Raw genomic sequence first — 19,091 nt, forward strand, 5'->3', positions numbered from 1 at the left:
TACCTCACCCACAGCAACTTCCAGTCCTGCAAGTTCCATTCATGGTAAGTACCCTATACAAGTGTGCCTTTTAAAAAATATCTTATGCTGTATTTTTAGCATATCTTTTCTATTACTTACCATTGAGTTACAGTTGCTTTCAGTATTTGGTACAGTAACATGTACAGGTTTGCAGCCTAGGAGCAACACATAGCCTAGGTATGTAGTAGGCTATAGCATCTACGCTTGTGTAAGTATACTCTACAGTGTTCACACAAGGACAAAAATTACCTAACAAGGCATTTCTCAGAATGTATCCCCAGAGTTAAGTAACACATGACTGTACATGTACAAAGGTAGGAATAAGAGAAGAAGGTGGGGGAGATGAAGGGCTTTATGGGCTATATTAAGAAGTTCACACTTAATTCTAAGTGTATTTGGGAGCCATTTGGATTTGATATAGGGAACAGAGGAGAAGTAGGCTGAAGGTTAGCATGAGCTTCTGTATAGAATATCCACGTGCCCTGTACAAATATTATAAATGCTACTTAGACAACATCTGTTGTATTACAATTTAATTTTATTTGAGGCGGAGTCTCGCTCTGTCACCCACGCTGGAGTGCAATGGTGCAATCTCGGATCACAGCAACCTCCGCCTCCTGGGTTGGAGCGATTCTCCCACCTCAGCCTCTGGAATAGCTGGAATTAGAGGCACCCACCATCATTCCCGGCCAATTTTTGTATTTTTCTAGAGATGTGGTTTCACCATGTTGGCCAGGCTGGTCTTGAACTCCAGACCTCAGGTGATCCGCCCATCTCAGCCTCCCAAAGTGCTGGGATTACAGACCTGAGCCACCACACCCGGCTGCTCATACTTTTAAAAACAAAATTGTCGGCCGGGCGCGGTGGCTCAAGCCTGTAATCCCAGCACTTTGGGAGGCCAAGACGGGCGGATCACGAGGTCAGGAGATCGAGACCATCCTGGCGAACATGGTGAAACCTCGTCTCTACTAAAAACTACAAAAAAAAAAACAAAAAACTAGCCGGGCGAGGTGGCGGCACCTGTAGTCCCAGCTACTCGGGAGGCTGAGGCAGGAGTTGACGTAAACCCGGGAGGTGGAGCTTGCAGTGAGCTGAGATCCGGCCACAGCACTCCAGCTTGGGTGACAGAGTGAGACTCCGTCTCAAAAAAAAAAAAAAAAAAAAAAAAAAAAAAAAACCAAATTGTCTGCCCCTTCTCGTATTATCGCTTTTTACTTATGTCAGCATTATAATAGTGGCTTCTAATGCCTTCTAAATTTCTATTTCCCAGAGAATATTAATGTATTAGTACATAATAGATTACCAAAATGGTTAAAAATATTGAGGTTTTTCAGGTTTTTAACAAGTATAGACTGAGAAAAATATGTAGATTCTGTCCTCTTAGCAAACCAATTAGAGGTAGAGGCTTTAGAAAAATTACTTCATCAGCCTTTGTCTTACTTCCCAATTTCTAGCTGTTTCTCCCAATAAAAAAGGGAAGTCTGGCCTCTGAATATTATTTCAAAACAAGTGAGAACATATTTTCCCAGTATTCTAGTTTCTTCTCCTCTCACATTTGACTCCTTCCCCTTCTCTTTCCCTGCAAAAGTCTGCTCTGGGGAAAAAAAAATCTGCCCCAGACTACCCCTATTAAAAGTTTAAAAGATGAGGCTTTAATAAAAATATAAATCTTTATTAAAATAAAATATTCTGGGGCGGGCGCAGTGGATCACGCCTGTAATCCCAGCACTTTGGAAGGCCGAGGCGGGCAGATCACGAGGTCAGGAGATGGCGACCATCCTGGCTAACATGGTGAAACCCGGTGTCTACTAAAAATACAAAAAAAGAGCCGGGCGTGCTGGCAGGCACCTGTAGTCCCAGCTACACGGGAGGCTGAGGCAGGAGAATGGCGTGAACCCGGGGGGCGGAGCTTGCAGTGAGCCGAGATCACGCCACTGCACTCCAGCCTGGGCGACAGAGCCAGACTCCGTCTCAAATGAATGAATGAATGAATGAATGAATGAATGAATGAATGAATAAAAAGTAAAATATTCTGAAACAGTTTAAGTATCTAAGTCAATAAAAAGCCAAAGACGGATCCAAACTATCTTGGTTTTTGAGCTCAACAAAACCATCCTCTTCTCATGACAAATTCAACTAGAAAGCATGTAACAGAGTTTAATTCATTCGTCAAACAGTTAAGACTGAAAACAATTATTCTTCCTCCAATCAGAACTAAATAATTTACCCAAGCCTTTCAAGGATTTGATGTTAAATATTTTTATATTTCAAACATATTCCATCTTTCTAGATTCCCATGTTGGTATCCCTTATAGCATTCAGATATTTTTTTAGGCAGTATTTTAAACCAAGGAAAATGAGCCTTAAATCTTCTGTTAGCTTTGAGTCAAATGCAAAGAAACTACCATCAATATGATTTCCCAATAGAAGAGGGACTCTCTTCTTCTTTACCTTCTTCCTCTCTCATAACTAATCTACAGGCAGGAATGCTATAGAACAGATAAGTCGAGTAATCAGGTTTTAGAGCAGGTAGGTTTACCTACCCTGGTTGTGCTTTACCCATGATTTCAGACACTAGAGTGAAATGCACACAGGGGCAGATCTGCCATTGAGATGATCTTGGGCAATTAATTTCTGTGAACCTGTTCCTCAAAAGCATTTTTTAAAGAAATATATGGGAGAATATATAATAATTTTTAATAATAAGTGATACTTACTGAGCATTTTCCATGTGTCAGGCAGAAATACAGGACTCCATATTTGTTTTCTGCAATAGAAACCTACCTGAACAAGTGCATAAAAGATTTTCAGAATTTGTTTCTGCAGTAATACAGAATAATAGGAGGAATCAGGAAGGAGCTGCATGATTTGTTGCTGAATACGAGGCAGGAATATCTGCATTGCTATTATAAGAGGTTCTCTCTCTTCTGCTTTCTTATATCTACATGAGCAAAGACAAAAACAGAAAAGTAATTTTTCCCACCCAAAGAACTATCAATAATAAATTAGAAAATATTTTTAAATACATAAAACTAACAAAACAAAATCATTAACATTGTTTCTGTTTGAATTGCTAGAATTAAGTTGAAAAGAAATTTAAAATAACACATCCTGTTTTAGGCACAGTTTATACTAGTTTAAAGCAATTCGAGACTATTTTGCATTTTTCCTACATGAATGTTTCTAGTATTTAAATTAATTTTCATCAAGCCAAAATCCATACTATAAAATACAAGTTGCTATGCTATTTTAAATAGACAAACTACGTAACAAATATGGGGGAAAATGTTTTTTTCTTATATTACCCTAAATTGAGCAGTTAAAAGAGTTTAAAATTTAGTTGCTCTTAGATCACTTTAATTGCTAGAAATCTGAAATATTTTCTAAAAATTCCGTAAGTAGAGTAGGAACTAACCAGTTTAAAAGGAGAACTACAGGACTTTATATGCACATGTAGCAATCTTCCTAGAAACCAGAAAGCAATACTATTAAGTGTGATATTAGTCCTCCACCTACCCAAACTGCTTTTATGGAAAAGAATGTCTTTAGCAAAGAAACGTTAACATTTTCTACCTTGCATCCAAAAAAGTACACGTTTTGGTTTACTTAATATACTCCCTAGAAGACAAATATTAAGGTATCCCTGTATCAGAGTTTCCAAGGAAGCTGTTAATAAATGGTCCTGTGCAACTAACAAGTTTTTGAAGTGCTTCATATTATATCACTGTCTCAGAGGTTAGCAATATCTATCAGCACATTAAAGTTTCTTTCAATAACTGCAGCAAATAAACACATTTAAGCATGTTTAACCCAACATTTCCCAGACTAATCTGATAACCTGTGCAGAACATCCACAACAGACCACTCTAGGCAACTTAATTATTTCTAAGTTACACAAGGCTGCTTTCTTCAGCCAATGGAAACCAACTTACTCATATGTCTTCACCAGTTGATACAGACATAATAAACTGCCAAGCCAGCTTCCACTGCTCTGTGATTGCAAGTAATAGTCTATCTTGTCAACCACTGCTGGCCAGTGACCAGGAAAATCATGTTTTATGATGGCACGGAGACACATTGTTAACTGGACTCTACAAGGTAGGGAAGAAAAGTCCAAAATCCAAGTAGTTATAACTTAGATTATACTAAGAAAATACTATAACTTAGATTATACATAGAAAATACTATGTTTCAAAGCCTTCTAATATTTTACATAAAAGTTTGTTATCTCCTATTTACCTGTATTATATAATTATATACGTGGGATGGGGAAAAGACATATCTAAAAAAAATCTTCAGTGGCTCAACTTGCTGAAAATAAACAGAATGGGTGAGTTCCTAAAATGAATGAAACCTTTCAAACTATCTTATCCTAAATACAGTTCAAAAAAAATTTTAAATAGTTTAAAATTTTCAAAAAACTCCAAAGAATCTACCTCCGCTCTGTAAAATTTCCCAGCTTATTATATCTCATATTTTGGTTACCATATCCTAAATGGGGAAGAAAATAACACTTCAAACAGACAAACTTAGTCTAAAGAAGGTACAAGTAAGTACAAAGAAGGCCTACATAATTGTGGAAGCTTCTCTATGGGCCAAAACCTTGAACTCATCCTTTATCAGTTAAAACCCAACACCGTATGTTGAATCTATCCAAAACAGTCTGAGATACTAATTTGTGTATCCCGAGTATAAGAAAGAAACATGTATTAGCGAGGCAATTCCTGAAGAGGAGACCTAAGAACTACTTCCAAAGAAATAAATGAAAAAGCCAACAGAAGATACATAAAACAGAGGAAGAAAATATTCCTTTAATAAAACCACAAAGTTAAATGCTAAAATAGGTTATCTGATAACATAGATCAGTAATCATTTCCTCAATGAGATTTCCACTTTAACTGAAACTGAAAAGAAAACAGGGGCAAAAATTTCTTTTCTACAAACTATCAATTCAATGTTATCACCAAATATGGCCTTACATGACATTTTCAAATAGTTAAGAAACAAATCTGGCAAAATTAGGATTCCACAATGCAACTAAAAAAAAGAAAGCATTTTCAGTTGAACAACCAGTAACTCAGATTCACTTAAACTGGTAAAATTAAACAAAATGATGCCTTTTCTTCACATTATCAAATCTATTTGAAAAATCCCTTTGTAATACTCCTAAACTTTGAGAATAGGCGGAAGAACTTTCAACAATGATTATAGTTAAGCCTTAAGGACATAAAAGGGGCAAAGTCACAGAGAACTGTCCCATAATAAAGATAAAAATCTCCTCTAGTGCCAGTAGTAGCTGCTCCTTTAAACAATAAATGTCATATTTGTATACAATAAAACTGAAGCTTTTCATTTTTTTAAATCTCATTTTCAGGTTGATCCTCCCAGTCCTTTCTCATTCCAAGCAAAGGATGGTTATGAAAGGCCATCCTTCATGCATTACTGTGTAGAGCCACTCGAAGATTAAGGGACTTCTGAAAATGTAAGATTTTGAAAATAAACGGATACATGATGGTACTACAGGGGTATCAGTCCCATGACTGGCATTTGGGCAACCAATGGGAATAATAGTGATTTATTTTTAACCAGTACACCTATTTTCTCCTCTTAACAAATTAATTGCTCTAAGGGTTCAATGCTTGTTCTCCTTCCTGTTACCCGTCATACTTTCTTCCTTTTCCACTGCTTATGTCATGATGGCTGTTAGATACTCAGAGCTAACGTTATATTCAACCTCTTGACATTAAAAAGTTTCATTCCTCTACCACTGTTTTCACCTACTTGTCCCTGCATTTTCAAAAGATACCTAATTACTATCTCGTATGTTGAAAAGAATTTGTTTCTCCTATTTTAAGACCGCAAAATTTTTAACTATACAGCTGCTCTGTCCAATAGAGCAGCTGCTAGTTACATATGCACACTTTAAATGAATCAAAAGTAAATGGAATTAAAAATTCCGTTCCTCAGTTACACTAGCAACATTTCAAGTGCTCAACAGTCATTGATGCCATGTGGCTAATATCAGACAGCACTGACACAGAACACTGTCACTGCAGAAAGCTCTGAGGGACACTATTGCTCTACGGCATCTAATCTATGATTTTTCAAAAACTGGAGACAATTCTTCTAGTTAATACCTACTCTATCCTGTCTTCTCTGAAGGAAAACATGCTCAATTCATAAATGTGAATAAAAATACAGGGAAAGATTAAGATAGGTGGTAGGTAAAAATTCCCAGAATCAATCTCTCTGTATCAAAGAAAAGCAGGTAGTAAAAAAAGTCAAGAGATCATTACTAAGAATAAAGGTCATTTAAGTAGCAAGATTTACACAATTGTTTTGGTTAAGTATAGTTTTTTTTTTAATCTTACCTCTTTTTGTGGCAACATATGGCAACAAAATCTTTTCCAAAATATCTTGAGGCAAAGAATTACAAATGCAAAGACCACTAAGTAAAATAATATTCTTTGAGTGTCCCACTTTATTACTTTACCTCTTTAGAAAAAGAAACATGAGTCTGAGGATTAGATCCAACAGCACCTACCCTCAGATCTAAGCATTTCATGCTTTCTAGTAATCCTAAAGATATAGCACCACATACCTCACTAAATCTGGAGACCGAATTATTCCTTCCACAATGTTATCACGTATTTGCTGGCGATCGTTTTCGTGAATGTTGAATGGAAATATTGCTTCTCCTGGTGGAGGTTCTCGATCTGGCCAGTATTGTGTCACCATGTTCTTCAGGTAAATGGCAGCTGAGTTTGAGAAAAAATGCTAATGTAGCGGTACCAAAAAGGATGGCTTTAATTCAGCCTTATAGAGCATGAAAGTCCAAACCCTTCAATGTTAAACATGAAACCCAGCAAAATGGATACTCTTCCATTTTGGTGAAATCAGGAAGGGCAAGTGGATAAGAATTTAAAGGTTTCACTTCAGCTAGTCTAAGCAGAAAATATTTCATTAAGTCAAGATCCAGAGCTTACAGGACAGGAAAATTATCTAGAAATCATGCATAGTAAACATACTTTGAGATCATAAAATCATACTTTTTGCAATGCCTAATTCTGAGGTGACAACAGGTAAAGTTCTACTTTCCTTCATGAAGGTGGCTTTTTTGGTTTTTTGTTTTCCCACTGGCTACTATCAAACACTAGCATTTTGGAGTATCTCTGCTTTTTATAGTATTGGTAATTTTCCTCCAACCTTTTTGAAATATTTACTACTTGTAAATATAATAGGGAAATGAACATCAGCCTTCAAAAATTTTTGGAAAACTCAAGAAATTTTATATGTTCTCATGTATCAAAATACATAATCTGATTTTGTTCTATTCTTTTTGTTTTCAACTTATAACAAAAGCCTTCTGAAAGAAACAGGCTGACATATTGCTACAGCATTTTAAGAAGGAATGTGAAGCTTTCTTTTCTTTTTTTTTTTTTTTTTTTTTGAAATGGAGTCTTGCTGTGTGATCTAGGCTGTAGTGCAGTGGCAAGATCTTGGCTCACTGCAACCTCTGCCTCCCAGGTTCAAATGATTATCCTGCCTCAGCCTCCCAAGTACCTGGGATTACAGGCGTGTGCCACCACACCCAGCTAATTTTTGTATTTTTAGTTAGACAAGGTTTTACCATATTGGCCAGGCTGGTCTCGAACTCCTGACCTCAGGAGCCTGACCTCAGAAGCCAGTGCACCTGGCCAGAATGTGAAGCTTTCTAACCATCCCAGTTGAACAGTGAATGTAAGTAAATACTTATAATGTCGTGTGTGTGTGTGTGTGTGTGTGTATAAGAATAAAGATACGTGATTTGGAAAGCAGCATAACTTTCTTCCCTTAAGCTTATCTTCTTTCCCCACCCAACTCTTTCCTCACCCAACTTTTAACATAAAACTATATTGGTGACCCGGTTTAGTGGCTCACATCTGTAATCCCAGCCCTTTGGGAGGCCGAGGCGGGTGGATCACCTGAGGTCAGGAGTTCAAGACCACTCTGGCCAACATGGTGAAACCCTGTCTCTACTAAAAATACAAAAATTAGCCAAGCATGGTGGCAGGTACCTGTAATTCTGGCAAACTGCTTGAACCCAGGAGGCGGAGGTTGCAGTGAGCCGAGATCATGCCACAGCACTGCAGCCAGGGCAACAGAGCAAGACTCCATCAGAAAAAAAAAAAAAAGCTAAATTGGGTAGTAAAAGCACTATATACCATGAAGAATACACCAATACGTTCTACATTAACTAAAACATAAAAGAAATTTAGTGAAATTATGAACTTGACATCCTGTAAGCTCTTCTTTCGTTAGTTTTGAGTAGCTAAAGTTCTGAAAAACTGTTCCATCTATGATTTCAATTTATTTGGGTAAAAACAAAATTATATAAAGCGGGATGTGCGTTAGGGTTTTCTCTCTTCCCTTACTTGTTTCTAATTCAGACCACACAGGCTCTAGACTAAGTACCATGTTTTATCGGGTACAGTCATTATATTATGTAATAGTGACTGGCAAATAATACCTATTCAATAAAAATGTATAGACTATTCAAAAAATAATGAATGAATGATCTAAGGATATGAACCAACGTTGTCAGCAGTTCAAACTGATTTCACAGGATTTGGGGGTTTTTTTGAGACAGGGTCTCACTCTATCGCCCAGGCTGGAGTACACAGACACAATCACAGCTCACTGTAGCCTCCAATTCCAGGGCTTAGGTGATCCTCCCACCTCAGTCTCCCAAGTAGTTGGGAATACAGGCGTGCACCACCATGCCAGTTAATTTTTTGTATTTTTGTAGAGAGAGGGTTTTGTCATACTGCCCAGGCTGGTCTTGAACTCCTGGGCTCAAGTGATCCACCCACTTTAGCCTCCCCAAGTGCTGGGATTACAGGCATGAACACCCAGCCTGATTTCACAGGATTAATCTTTGCAAAAAGAAAAATCAACTATATTATTCACAAAATCATTTTGATCCCTACAGAACTAGTCTTGAAAACAAAAAGCAATCTTTAGACAGTAAAGATACAGACATGGTAAAATCATGGGCTTATTTATGATTTAGTCATTAAATACTATTAATATTAATTTTATAGCTGAAAAGTTTTAATTTAAAAATTATGGTGCATCAAACAAGACAGGCTTTTAAAAAAGCACACTGACTAATTTGTATATGCCTAAATAAATGTACAATTAGGTAAAATAAAATTGAAAATATATTAAAAGAAAATTTAAATTACTATTATGGATAATTATGGATTACTAAAGATAAAGGAAAATATCAAAGATAACTGTTACCATATCAATCAATAATCTAAAAACCTCCCTTTAATCATTTAATTCAAGTACGTAACAACAAACCATTTGCCAGAACTAAGAAACAAAGGACTAATATCATCTTAATCCAATTCATAAAGGAAGTATTAAACTTACTTAAAATACAAGGAGCATCCTTGTATTTTAATAATAGATTAAATAGAGAAGAAAATTTACAAATGGCACTTAAATTTAGGATAGTTGTAATATAGAATTTTACAAATGTATTTCAGATTCTATGATAAAAAATGGCTGCTCCAAGATAGTTTTCCTACAAAATCCACTCACCATTTTAAGCATCATAAATTGAAATTAACTTTCTAAAACACAAACACACTTTTCTCCTTCAGCACAATGAATCATCACTTAAGCTCTGGACCCAGAAACACAACAACAGAGGTCAACTGGGTTTCATAACCTCAAAGTGAAGAAAGTACTGTTATCTCAGTGGGCAGAATGCCATGCTTTTAAGTTGATGTTTCTAAGTCTTGCTGTTTTTCCTTGTAATTTTGTAGCCCTTCTCTCCCTTATTACTCTGTGAAAGGCTAGATTAGATAACAAATGTGTCAATTATATCAAAATAATATTAAATAGATTCTGAGTACAAACTACAAAGCTTTCTACAAATAAAATGCATGAATGTTAATAAAAGTTTCTTAAAGTGCTTCTGGACTGATCAGAGGCATCTTTCTGTTTATTTCTACGTTCTGCACTCTATAATGCTGAGGTCAATCTTAACAAATAACCTCTGAACAAATAACCACAGAATGAATTGCTGTATCTTCTCCCTGTCCATCCTTTGGAAACACAAACAAAAAGAAAGAACAAGACGCAGGCAAACATAGACATCAAAAACCATGCTATTTTTTTAAATGACAGTCCCACATCTGTCACCACTGATGACCTCTTCAGGTCTAATACCTCTCAACCACCACTTTTAAATCCAAACTACTCTCTGCTTCTCATAGCAAGTCCAAAATGCGCTGAAGAAAGTACATTTCTGAGCCTAAATTTACATATATTAGAGAAATTTTACTAAAGAGTCTCTTCTCTTCAGAGGTAAGGAGTAAAAAATTAGAAACAAAAGTGACTTGACATTCCAGATCATAACTATCCTAAATTTAAGATAGGCTTCCTTCACTGAACATAATATTAATAATGCTATTTTCTTATCAACACCTCAAAAGAAAAGCAGCAGACCAAACGTTCAAATTTTTTGGTTTTGCTTGGCAACATCAAAATACTGAATTTTTTCCTGTTTCTTGAAAACTCACAGTAAGACAAGAAAGGACATTCACCAGTAAGCACGCTTGATGGTAGCAAGAACACTTTACATTGCCACAAACAAAAGAGAAAAAGTATTTTGCAGATGTATTTCCACTTAACATTAGCATAATTTTTTTTTACAGCTTTATACAGGCTTTCTTTTAAAGCAAAAATCATAGCATTCTTTTTTAAGTGTCATGCTAAAGATGATAAATTATGTGTCTGGGGGTCTTGAAGCATCCTTATATTTTAATCATAGATTAAACAGAGCAGAAAATTTATAAATACTACTTAAATTTAGGTTATAATGTAGAATTTTAAATGTATTTCAGATTCTATGACAAAATGGCTGCCCTAAGAAGGTTGCCCTAATAAGTTAGGAAATAATCACCAAGATAAACTTTATAAGGTAGTTAACAGATTTGAAATCTAAATTACGAAAAAACAAATTATGAAGAAAAAATGCCTTTCAATGCTGTTTACATTTTATATCAAAACTTCATTAAGTTGTACAGAGTTGGTAAGGATTTGGGGAACCTAGCATTCTAATGCACTGCTGGTAGAAAATGTAAGCAAAAGCAACTTAGTGAGAAGATTCTAAATTCTAAATGTCATAAATATCCATTAGCCTAGCATTTCCCCTTTTATAATTTATTCTATAAAATACCCCACAAGTACCTAGATACACATCCAATGACACTCATTTAGCATTGCTTCTATCAACAATGAAAAAAAAACGACAATAAGCAAAATGTCCATCAATATCAAATTGTTTAAGTAAACCATGGTAATTCTTATATAAAGAAAAACTCCACAGCTGTTATAAAGAATGAAGTATGTATATGCACTGACTTGGAGCAATCTTCAAGGGTACATGGTTAAATGAAAAAAAGGAAACTGTAAAACAGCATGTGTAATATAAACAAAAGAATTGGAGAACCATGCATCAAAGCTGATGGCAGTCATCTTTGGGTGTATGAAGAACAATGTAAGGTATAAACTATGTTTTTCTAATGTTTCCATGTCATTAAAGGAAGGCATTAATGTAATAACTTGTTTTAAGATCTTTTAAAATGTTATTTCTTAAATGCTTCATAGGAATTTTACAATGGCCCTATAAACACTTAGGTTTTTAAAATAGGTTCCATTCAACAAAATGTTGTTTCAGAACAGCCCTATTTTATAAAACAAAGATGAAACAAGTGCAAATTATGGTTTCAAAAATTTACACAGAAGTCTTGTAAACCTTATAAAAGCAAAAAATAATTCCAACATCAGTGTTTTTCCATAGGATTTTCTTTTTTATCTTAACCACAAACGGATCTTTTAGGAAATCATATATAGTGTTACAGATCTTCCCAAAGCTTAATATTTATCTTTTTATTCTACGTTCAAATAAAATTAAATACTTTCATTAGCATGTAGATTATGACCCCATTTCTATAGAACTGTTCATTGATCCTTCTACCTGAACACATGGAAAAAGGCTAATGTTCACCTAACGTTAATGATGGTCATTTCTGAGTAATGATGGTGGTCATTTTTGAGTAGGGATGGCCATTTCTGAGTGACGAATGCTGGGTAATTTTACTTCCTTCTTTGTATTCTTCTAAATTGTCCAAATTACTTATGCGTATATGTCACTTACATAACAAGTCTTTTTAAATATTTTTAATTAGCTATTGTCGTTTACCTTGTTTAGCTTTTGATTATTATCTTCTGAAAATTCATGACACTCTAAGGCTCTAATTTTTAACCTTCCGGGCACTAATGACCAGTCCATAAAAAAACAAGACAAAAGAACAATATACAGCATCATGAAACACCGTAAGATCCCACAGACTTAAAAGTAAGTTTCATGTTTAAAACAGTCCTGCTCCGCAGTCACCTGGGTTAGGAACATCTGGGCAACACATTACCTCCATGATTTGCCACATAACAGAGCTTGAATTCACATATATAAATTCACGGTTTTAATCTATGGGCCCAGAGGCTAGGCTACCAGAAATCATAAAACATTAGGAAGATTAGCTATTAAAATTGAGAAAGCTAACAAAAATAAGGGCAAAGTTACAGAGGCAAGGAATTGGTGGGTGGAAGGGAGAGGAGGAAAAAAAAGAGCTAGAGGATATTTGAGAGCTCAGTATCTACCTCTAAATTTCTGAGGGAAAAGAAAGTAAGTTTTTAAGTCACTAGAAATACTTCATGAGTGCTTCCGAATATTTTAATAAATTACAGATATTTAAAATTAAAATAAAACTCTCATTCTACTGTCACCTATAAATAAATTTATAAAGGATAAAAAACCAACTCACCTGCCTGTCGTACTGGGAATTCCACATGGTCAGAGACTATAATCCGAAGTAAACTGGGGGCAAAATTGATAATCTTGTAGGACTGAAATTACAAAGAAATGTTTTATAAAATAGGGCAATATAAGTGAGTAGCTTATAAGTTAGCACCGGTTACTGAATACATTACTGTCCAAATAGAAGAAAAACTTTTAAACTGAGACAAACCCTTCAAGGCAAAATGAAGATTATTAAAATACTTCAAGTCAAAAAATTTTCCTGAGTAGAAACTGACGAATAAAAGAATACGAACATTTTTATGATTTTTTTTAACATATTGTCAGAATGGTCTCCAGAAGGAGTATACCAATTTACGATGATAGTGTCCATCTATCTAACACAGGTATCATCATTCTTTTGAAACTTTAATGTTTTATTAATGTTCTCAATTGCATTTTCTCTATTACTAAGGAGGTTAGATGTTTCCCTCTTTGTTGGCTGTTTTTTCTACAAATTCCTTACACCCTTTATCCTTTTGTAAATGGAGTATTTGCTTTATTCTTAAGAAATGCTAAGAGCTATTTATGAATTTAAAATCTCAATCTTTTATTTGATCTATACATGGCAAGTATTTCTTCCTAGATCATTTGTGCTTCAATTTTGTTTATGGTATTTTTGACAAACAGAAAACAAAAAAAAACAAAGGCTACAGGAAATAGGAGACCTAATAGAGCAAAACAGAGTAGATAATGTTACATAGTTGAGCATGAGCAATGGAGAGAAGCCAGTCCAGATTGGAACAGTGTGACTCACGAGACGGTGTTGAGCGCTCCGTCATCACCAACTGCCCTCTACTGCTGTACTATCTTTTAAACTTAATGCCTAAGTGAATCTGTGGGGATGAAGTTCCTGCTCTGCCCTGTGGCCTGAGTCACTTCAACCCACAGGTGTGCTCTACTTTGATCTGCTTCTGAGTTTGGGACCTTCAAAGCAAAAAAAATGCAAAGCATCCACTCCTTCTGATCACATTATATCCAGATTTACAGTACCTGGACTATAGCACAGTCCTGTCACATTCCAGAGTCCACATATGCCTTTGTCCACTGACATTCATTTGAAAAGACTCAAATTCCAGTGAGGCCAAACCAGACAATGACCCAGAGAGTCTGTTTAGCCCACCCCTCTCCTCAGAGCCTGGATCTATGTAGGCATCCCTTTCAACACACAGCTAGGTTTGGGCATATTACTCATTTTTTAAATTAAAATAGCATCTATGAAGGTAAATGTTTGATTACAAAATTAATTTGGAGACAAGTGGCATTTTTAAAGTATTAATCCTTTTCATCCAAGAACACTGTGCTTTCCAAATCTTTCTATATCCTTCAAAAAACATTTGAATGATAATTGTTCTTCCTTTCATCCTGTGTAGTCTTCAGATCTCAAATCTGTGGCATGTAAATTCTTTTTTATCCATAATTGAAACCATCAGAATTTTAAAGCAGTCTTTAAGAAAACAGATTTGTTCCAACAACAGTTGATAGGAGGCAAAATTAATACAGATTCACCCAGCCTTCACCTTCTACATATGCATTATAACTCATGTTTATAACTTTCTAAATACTGAAAGATCTTGTCATGAATTGAAGATTAAAACACCTATATAGTTTATTCTAAGCATAAAAAAAACTGACTTCCGTTATTTGTTTAAAAATCTTATTCCACACATACAAACTAACCTTTACACCTAAATAAATGCTACTTATTTGAAAGTAATATACCTATTGCAGAGACTACTTTTATTTCAACACTGTTGCCATTGTACATATTTTGAAACTCCCCTTTTGCAACTGTCTGCTATTTTAAAATGTCAGAAACCTTGTCTTCTTTCAGCATTGATTCATTCTATGTTAGCTTGGCCAGCTAAAACATTCAGGGATAAAATCAGATATATGTTCATACTACTTTACTCAGAAATAGTTACCCAATTTCTTTGTGCCTCTTCAGGCTTCGAGTTTCTAAAAAATAAATAAGACTAATTTCTCAATGATTTCCTGAGGATATTTTGTATCTGTGAAGTTTTCTGCAAATAAGCAGTTTGCTTAACTAAATGCTGCATTTATGAGAGCTCAAAGCAAAAAACTGATGTCTCCTCCCATCCTCTGACTCACTGCTCTGCTGTATTAACCTTTCTAGTCCTCCAGCACGCCAAGTTGAGGGCCTTTTCTGAACCATTATTCCCTCTCAGTCCTCCAGCACATCAAGTTGAGGGCCTTTTCTGAACAGTTGTTCCTCTCAATTCTTTGCCTGGCCCATTCCTTCACAACATCCAATGCTCTACTCAATGCCATTCTTCAGAGAATGGCTATACATCCCAACACTCTTGCTCGGGCTTTACAGCACTTATGACCTGAAATTATATAAGTTACTTGTCTGTATCCCCAGCTCCATGGGAACAAATTCTTATACCAATATCTGCAATATATTAACTCAATAAATATATCTGTGCTATTATATAAACAAATTATCTTAATAAAAGGTAATGCAAATGGCATGTACACATGCATGGAAAGCAGATATTCCAAAGCTTGGCGATGAAAGTGAAAACTTATTTCCCTACCGAGGCCACGTGAAGGATAATTTATTAAAAGACGACACCTTTCTGGATGAATTACTTCAGCAAGGTACCTACCCATTCCTATTCCTCTATGCTGCCACTAATAGGACTTCTGGTCTATAGAAAATGAGGAAGACGTATAGGGTTCACGCTTAATATCCTGAGATAAAACTAAAAATACATTTTCCCATAGAAACAATATCACAAATAGCAGTCAGAAAACTAGTCACTAGTAACAGAAAAATGCTGGCCTGAAAAAAATATACAGCTCCAAATAAGAATTTATCCATTGGAACATAGGCTGTTGTGCAGAAGCTGCTTACTTTTCTAAACGGCAATTGACAGATCCATCAGTACACCGCAGAAGCTGCTCCCATTCCCTACGCAGAGCATACTGCTAAGGGGAGATCTAGACTAGTCAAAGAGGTGGACCGTAAACACTTATGGTGATTTACCCACCCATTTATCCAACAAGGTCTGATGTTACAGTGGTGGCAAAGGACAAGCATGCAAAACCCATCATTATACGCATGTTTTACTACATGGTTAGGTGACATTATATTTTGTTCTACTTACAGCCGATTCAAAAACCCTTAAAGCATTTCACTATGCTTTATGTAAAATATAAATGCTGAATGAGTGGTATAGCAATAAGCTACCTTTAGAAATTGCTGGGGAAATCACGGTCTGTGATGAGGTGGGGACACTATGGGGCAGGGCAGAGTGATGATGGAATGGATTTGGACTGAACTACCATCAAGAGTCTATGGGCATACCACCCTGAATGTGCCTGCTTTTGTCTGAAATACCATGGAAAAAAAACAGGACTGGGTCTTAAATGTTTCCTAGTTCTGCCGGCTTTCTCATGTACTTTTTCCACTTCTATAACATCAACTGTACTTATATACTGATGAATCAGAAAGAAATGAAGGTTAGGTGAAGGACAGGGAAGTGTAACCTGATATCAAAGGAACACCTGGCCTCATTGTGAGAAGGGGGTCATAAACAGGCCAACTCCCCTGTTCATACTAGTAGACTGCAAATTCAGCTCGTTTTGTTCTTCCTAACTAACCCCTGGATTACTATTCTTCCAGCCAGCCAACATACAGTACTTTTACTCTGCAAAGTCTGGGACAGGTACTGACTTCAACTTCCCGCTATTCTAAGTGACAGTCCATTTCTTTTTGAGGCACCAATACATCATTTTTGAGCATTAGTTCAACCCAACCTCCTCTGCATTGGCAGTGTTTTCATTCTCCTTTTTATCTCTGGGGAATCCTGCATTCACACCTACTCAAAACTCCACCTAGATTACCTATTAAAATAATCCCTTTCAAAGATTCCCAACACGCAGCTGCCTTTTAAAGTCAATTCCAACAGAAACATTTACTTAGGACAGTCACACTTTAGTCACACTTCCGGAGGCACAGAATCACCTGGGGGAGCTAGTTAAAATACAACTGGCCCCACCCCCACAGTTTCTGATTCTTTAAGTCTGGACTGAAGCCCCATAATTTGCATAATTTGTGAGTTCTCAGGTGATGCTGAAGCTCCAGGTCCTGGGCAACTCTTTGAGAACCGCAGATTTTCAAATATTTACATTTTACAGGTTATCACAGCCTAACACAGCTGTTGCTCCATCCCAGAGGTAGCTCTTAATTCCTACTTTTTAGTAAGGGGTCTATGATTCTCAAGTACCGGTAGGGAAGAAGAGATAAGCTAGAGTTTGGGGTCATTAAAATTTTGAAGTGTGGGGGTAACGCTGGAAAAACGTCAAGGCTAATCAGGAAGAACAGAAGACGGAGGAAAAAAGAAGTCTTACACATTTTAGCATTTATAAGAAATTTCTCCAAACACATCTTGGTTTAATGTGTCCTAGATAAAGCAGTACCACCATGAAAACTGCCTATTCTCCCCAGAGCACTCTCCCAACAGCACTGCCCAGCGCTCCGCAAAACTCGGCCAATCAGTGTCAAAACAGTCCTGCCAACCCGACAGGAGGCGGCGGTGGGCAGAGTGCTCCACAGCAACACCTAAAAAGGGCTGGGTTTGGAGAAAAGATGAACTCAGATTTGAATTTTAAGTAAAATTCCCACCTGCTCCCCAAGTCAGCGCACTTAAGGAAAAGAAATCACATCCTGAAAACACTAGCACAGGTTGCAAAAACTGCTTCTTGCGGACCAAGTGGGCTGAACAAACTGCACTGGAGAAGGAAGACGACACGAAAAGGTGCAAAGGTGGCCAACAGGTGCGCGAGCTGCTCGGCAAAGATCCTAGGAGCCCTGCTCTACTGGACCGGGGGGCAGTGGGGAGGAGGGCGGGACCCGCCGTGAGGCGTCAGCCCCAGCCTGGTGGGGGTGAGGACGAGGGGCGCCGGGGAGGGGGAGCCCGGCCAGCCGGCAGGGGCGCCGCTTCGGCGGAAGAGGAGCGCCGAAGGCCCTCTCCTCACCTGGTTGAGTTCGTTCTCGGCTGCAATCCGCAACTTCGGGTCGATGGTGCCCTTCAGCGCCTGGATGATCCGGTTGAGGTCCATCTCCCCGGGTGGGGGCTCCGCGGCCCCCGGACCAGTAGGCCGGACTGCAGCTTTAGTTTTCTTTTGACCCTCTCAGCCTCCTCTTCCGCGACCCCTGGATTACCTCACACCCCAACCCCCGCCACCGTCGCCACCTGCGGCCACTTGCTGCGCCACTCTGACTCCGCGCCCCCTGTCCTCCCTTTTCCCCCCCACAACTCGCTCTCCATTCACCCTTTTACGACAGCCGGTGGGAGGCGGGAGAAGGAAGAAGAGGAAGCAGAGCTTCCTTTACGGCGGCCTCTTCCCCTGGCGTGATGCTATGACCGCCTCCCGTTGGCGGCCGCCATGCTGCTGTACGGAAAGCGGCCTCGGCTTCTTTCCCGAAGAGGAACCTAAGCTCCCGAACTCAGGCAGGCGGCCGCCATCCTTCCGTACGGTAAGCAGCCTCCCGCCTCTTCCCAGGTGAGGAAACTTGAGCTGGCCGGGAGTCTCCTTACAGCTGCTTCCAAATTAAGCATATCTGGATGGTGTGACACTTTTTGTTAGTCCGAAAACTGTATGGGCATCGCAACTGGGCCTGTTTCAAGACAGACTTGTTGGAACCTTCAAATCATGTACCTTACAGGTGAGCAGGGTTCCTCCGTGTGCGGGAGTCATCATTCATTCATTCGCTTTCACTGAACATTTGTTAAACATTTATTTTTGAACCAGAGTACTAGGATTTTTAGGTACCACATTGTAACAAGATGAATTCCATGCAAGTTAATGTGAAGGAACTCACAAACCTGATAGATGAGACAAATATAAACAAAAAAATATTTACAGTGTAGAAATGATAGGGGAGTGCTGGGAAGAGAAGAGCGTGGTCCCTTTAAATAATAGGGATGGGGAAGTGAAGTGCTGGGTAGAGGAGAGTGTGGTCCCTGGCTAGGTTTCCACCCCCACCGACCTAGGTGAGGACTGGCACTCCTGCCTTCCTGCCCAAATGTTGCATTTCCCAAGACCACCCTGGCCTGCCACTCCCCCATCCTGTGCCTATGAAAACCCCAGACCCTAGCAGGCAGGCACACGGGCAGTCAGA

At 37.8% G+C, this 19,091-nt stretch overlaps 1 protein-coding gene across 1 annotated transcript in view; it reads right to left on the reverse strand.

Annotated features, from left to right (window-relative positions):
- IPO8 (importin 8) overlaps positions 1–19,064 on the reverse strand; it is a 68,667-nt gene extending 49,603 nt beyond the window's left edge. The window contains exons 1-5 of the mRNA XM_017851473.1: positions 17,945–19,064; positions 12,906–12,987; positions 6,623–6,779; positions 3,954–4,112; positions 2,806–2,962 (exon numbers count right to left, since the gene is read on the reverse strand). Coding sequence (XP_017706962.1) covers positions 2,806–2,962; positions 3,954–4,112; positions 6,623–6,779; positions 12,906–12,987; positions 17,945–18,028 — 639 coding nt within the window. The 5' untranslated portion in view covers positions 18,029–19,064. The remainder of the gene's footprint in view (positions 1–2,805; positions 2,963–3,953; positions 4,113–6,622; positions 6,780–12,905; positions 12,988–17,944) is intronic.
- Positions 19,065–19,091: the final 27 nt, after the last annotated feature.

The sequence above is a fragment of the Rhinopithecus bieti genome, unplaced genomic scaffold (assembly GCF_001698545.2).
Source record: "Rhinopithecus bieti isolate Rb0 unplaced genomic scaffold, ASM169854v2 scaffold_34397, whole genome shotgun sequence".
NCBI lineage: Eukaryota > Metazoa > Chordata > Mammalia > Primates > Cercopithecidae > Rhinopithecus > Rhinopithecus bieti.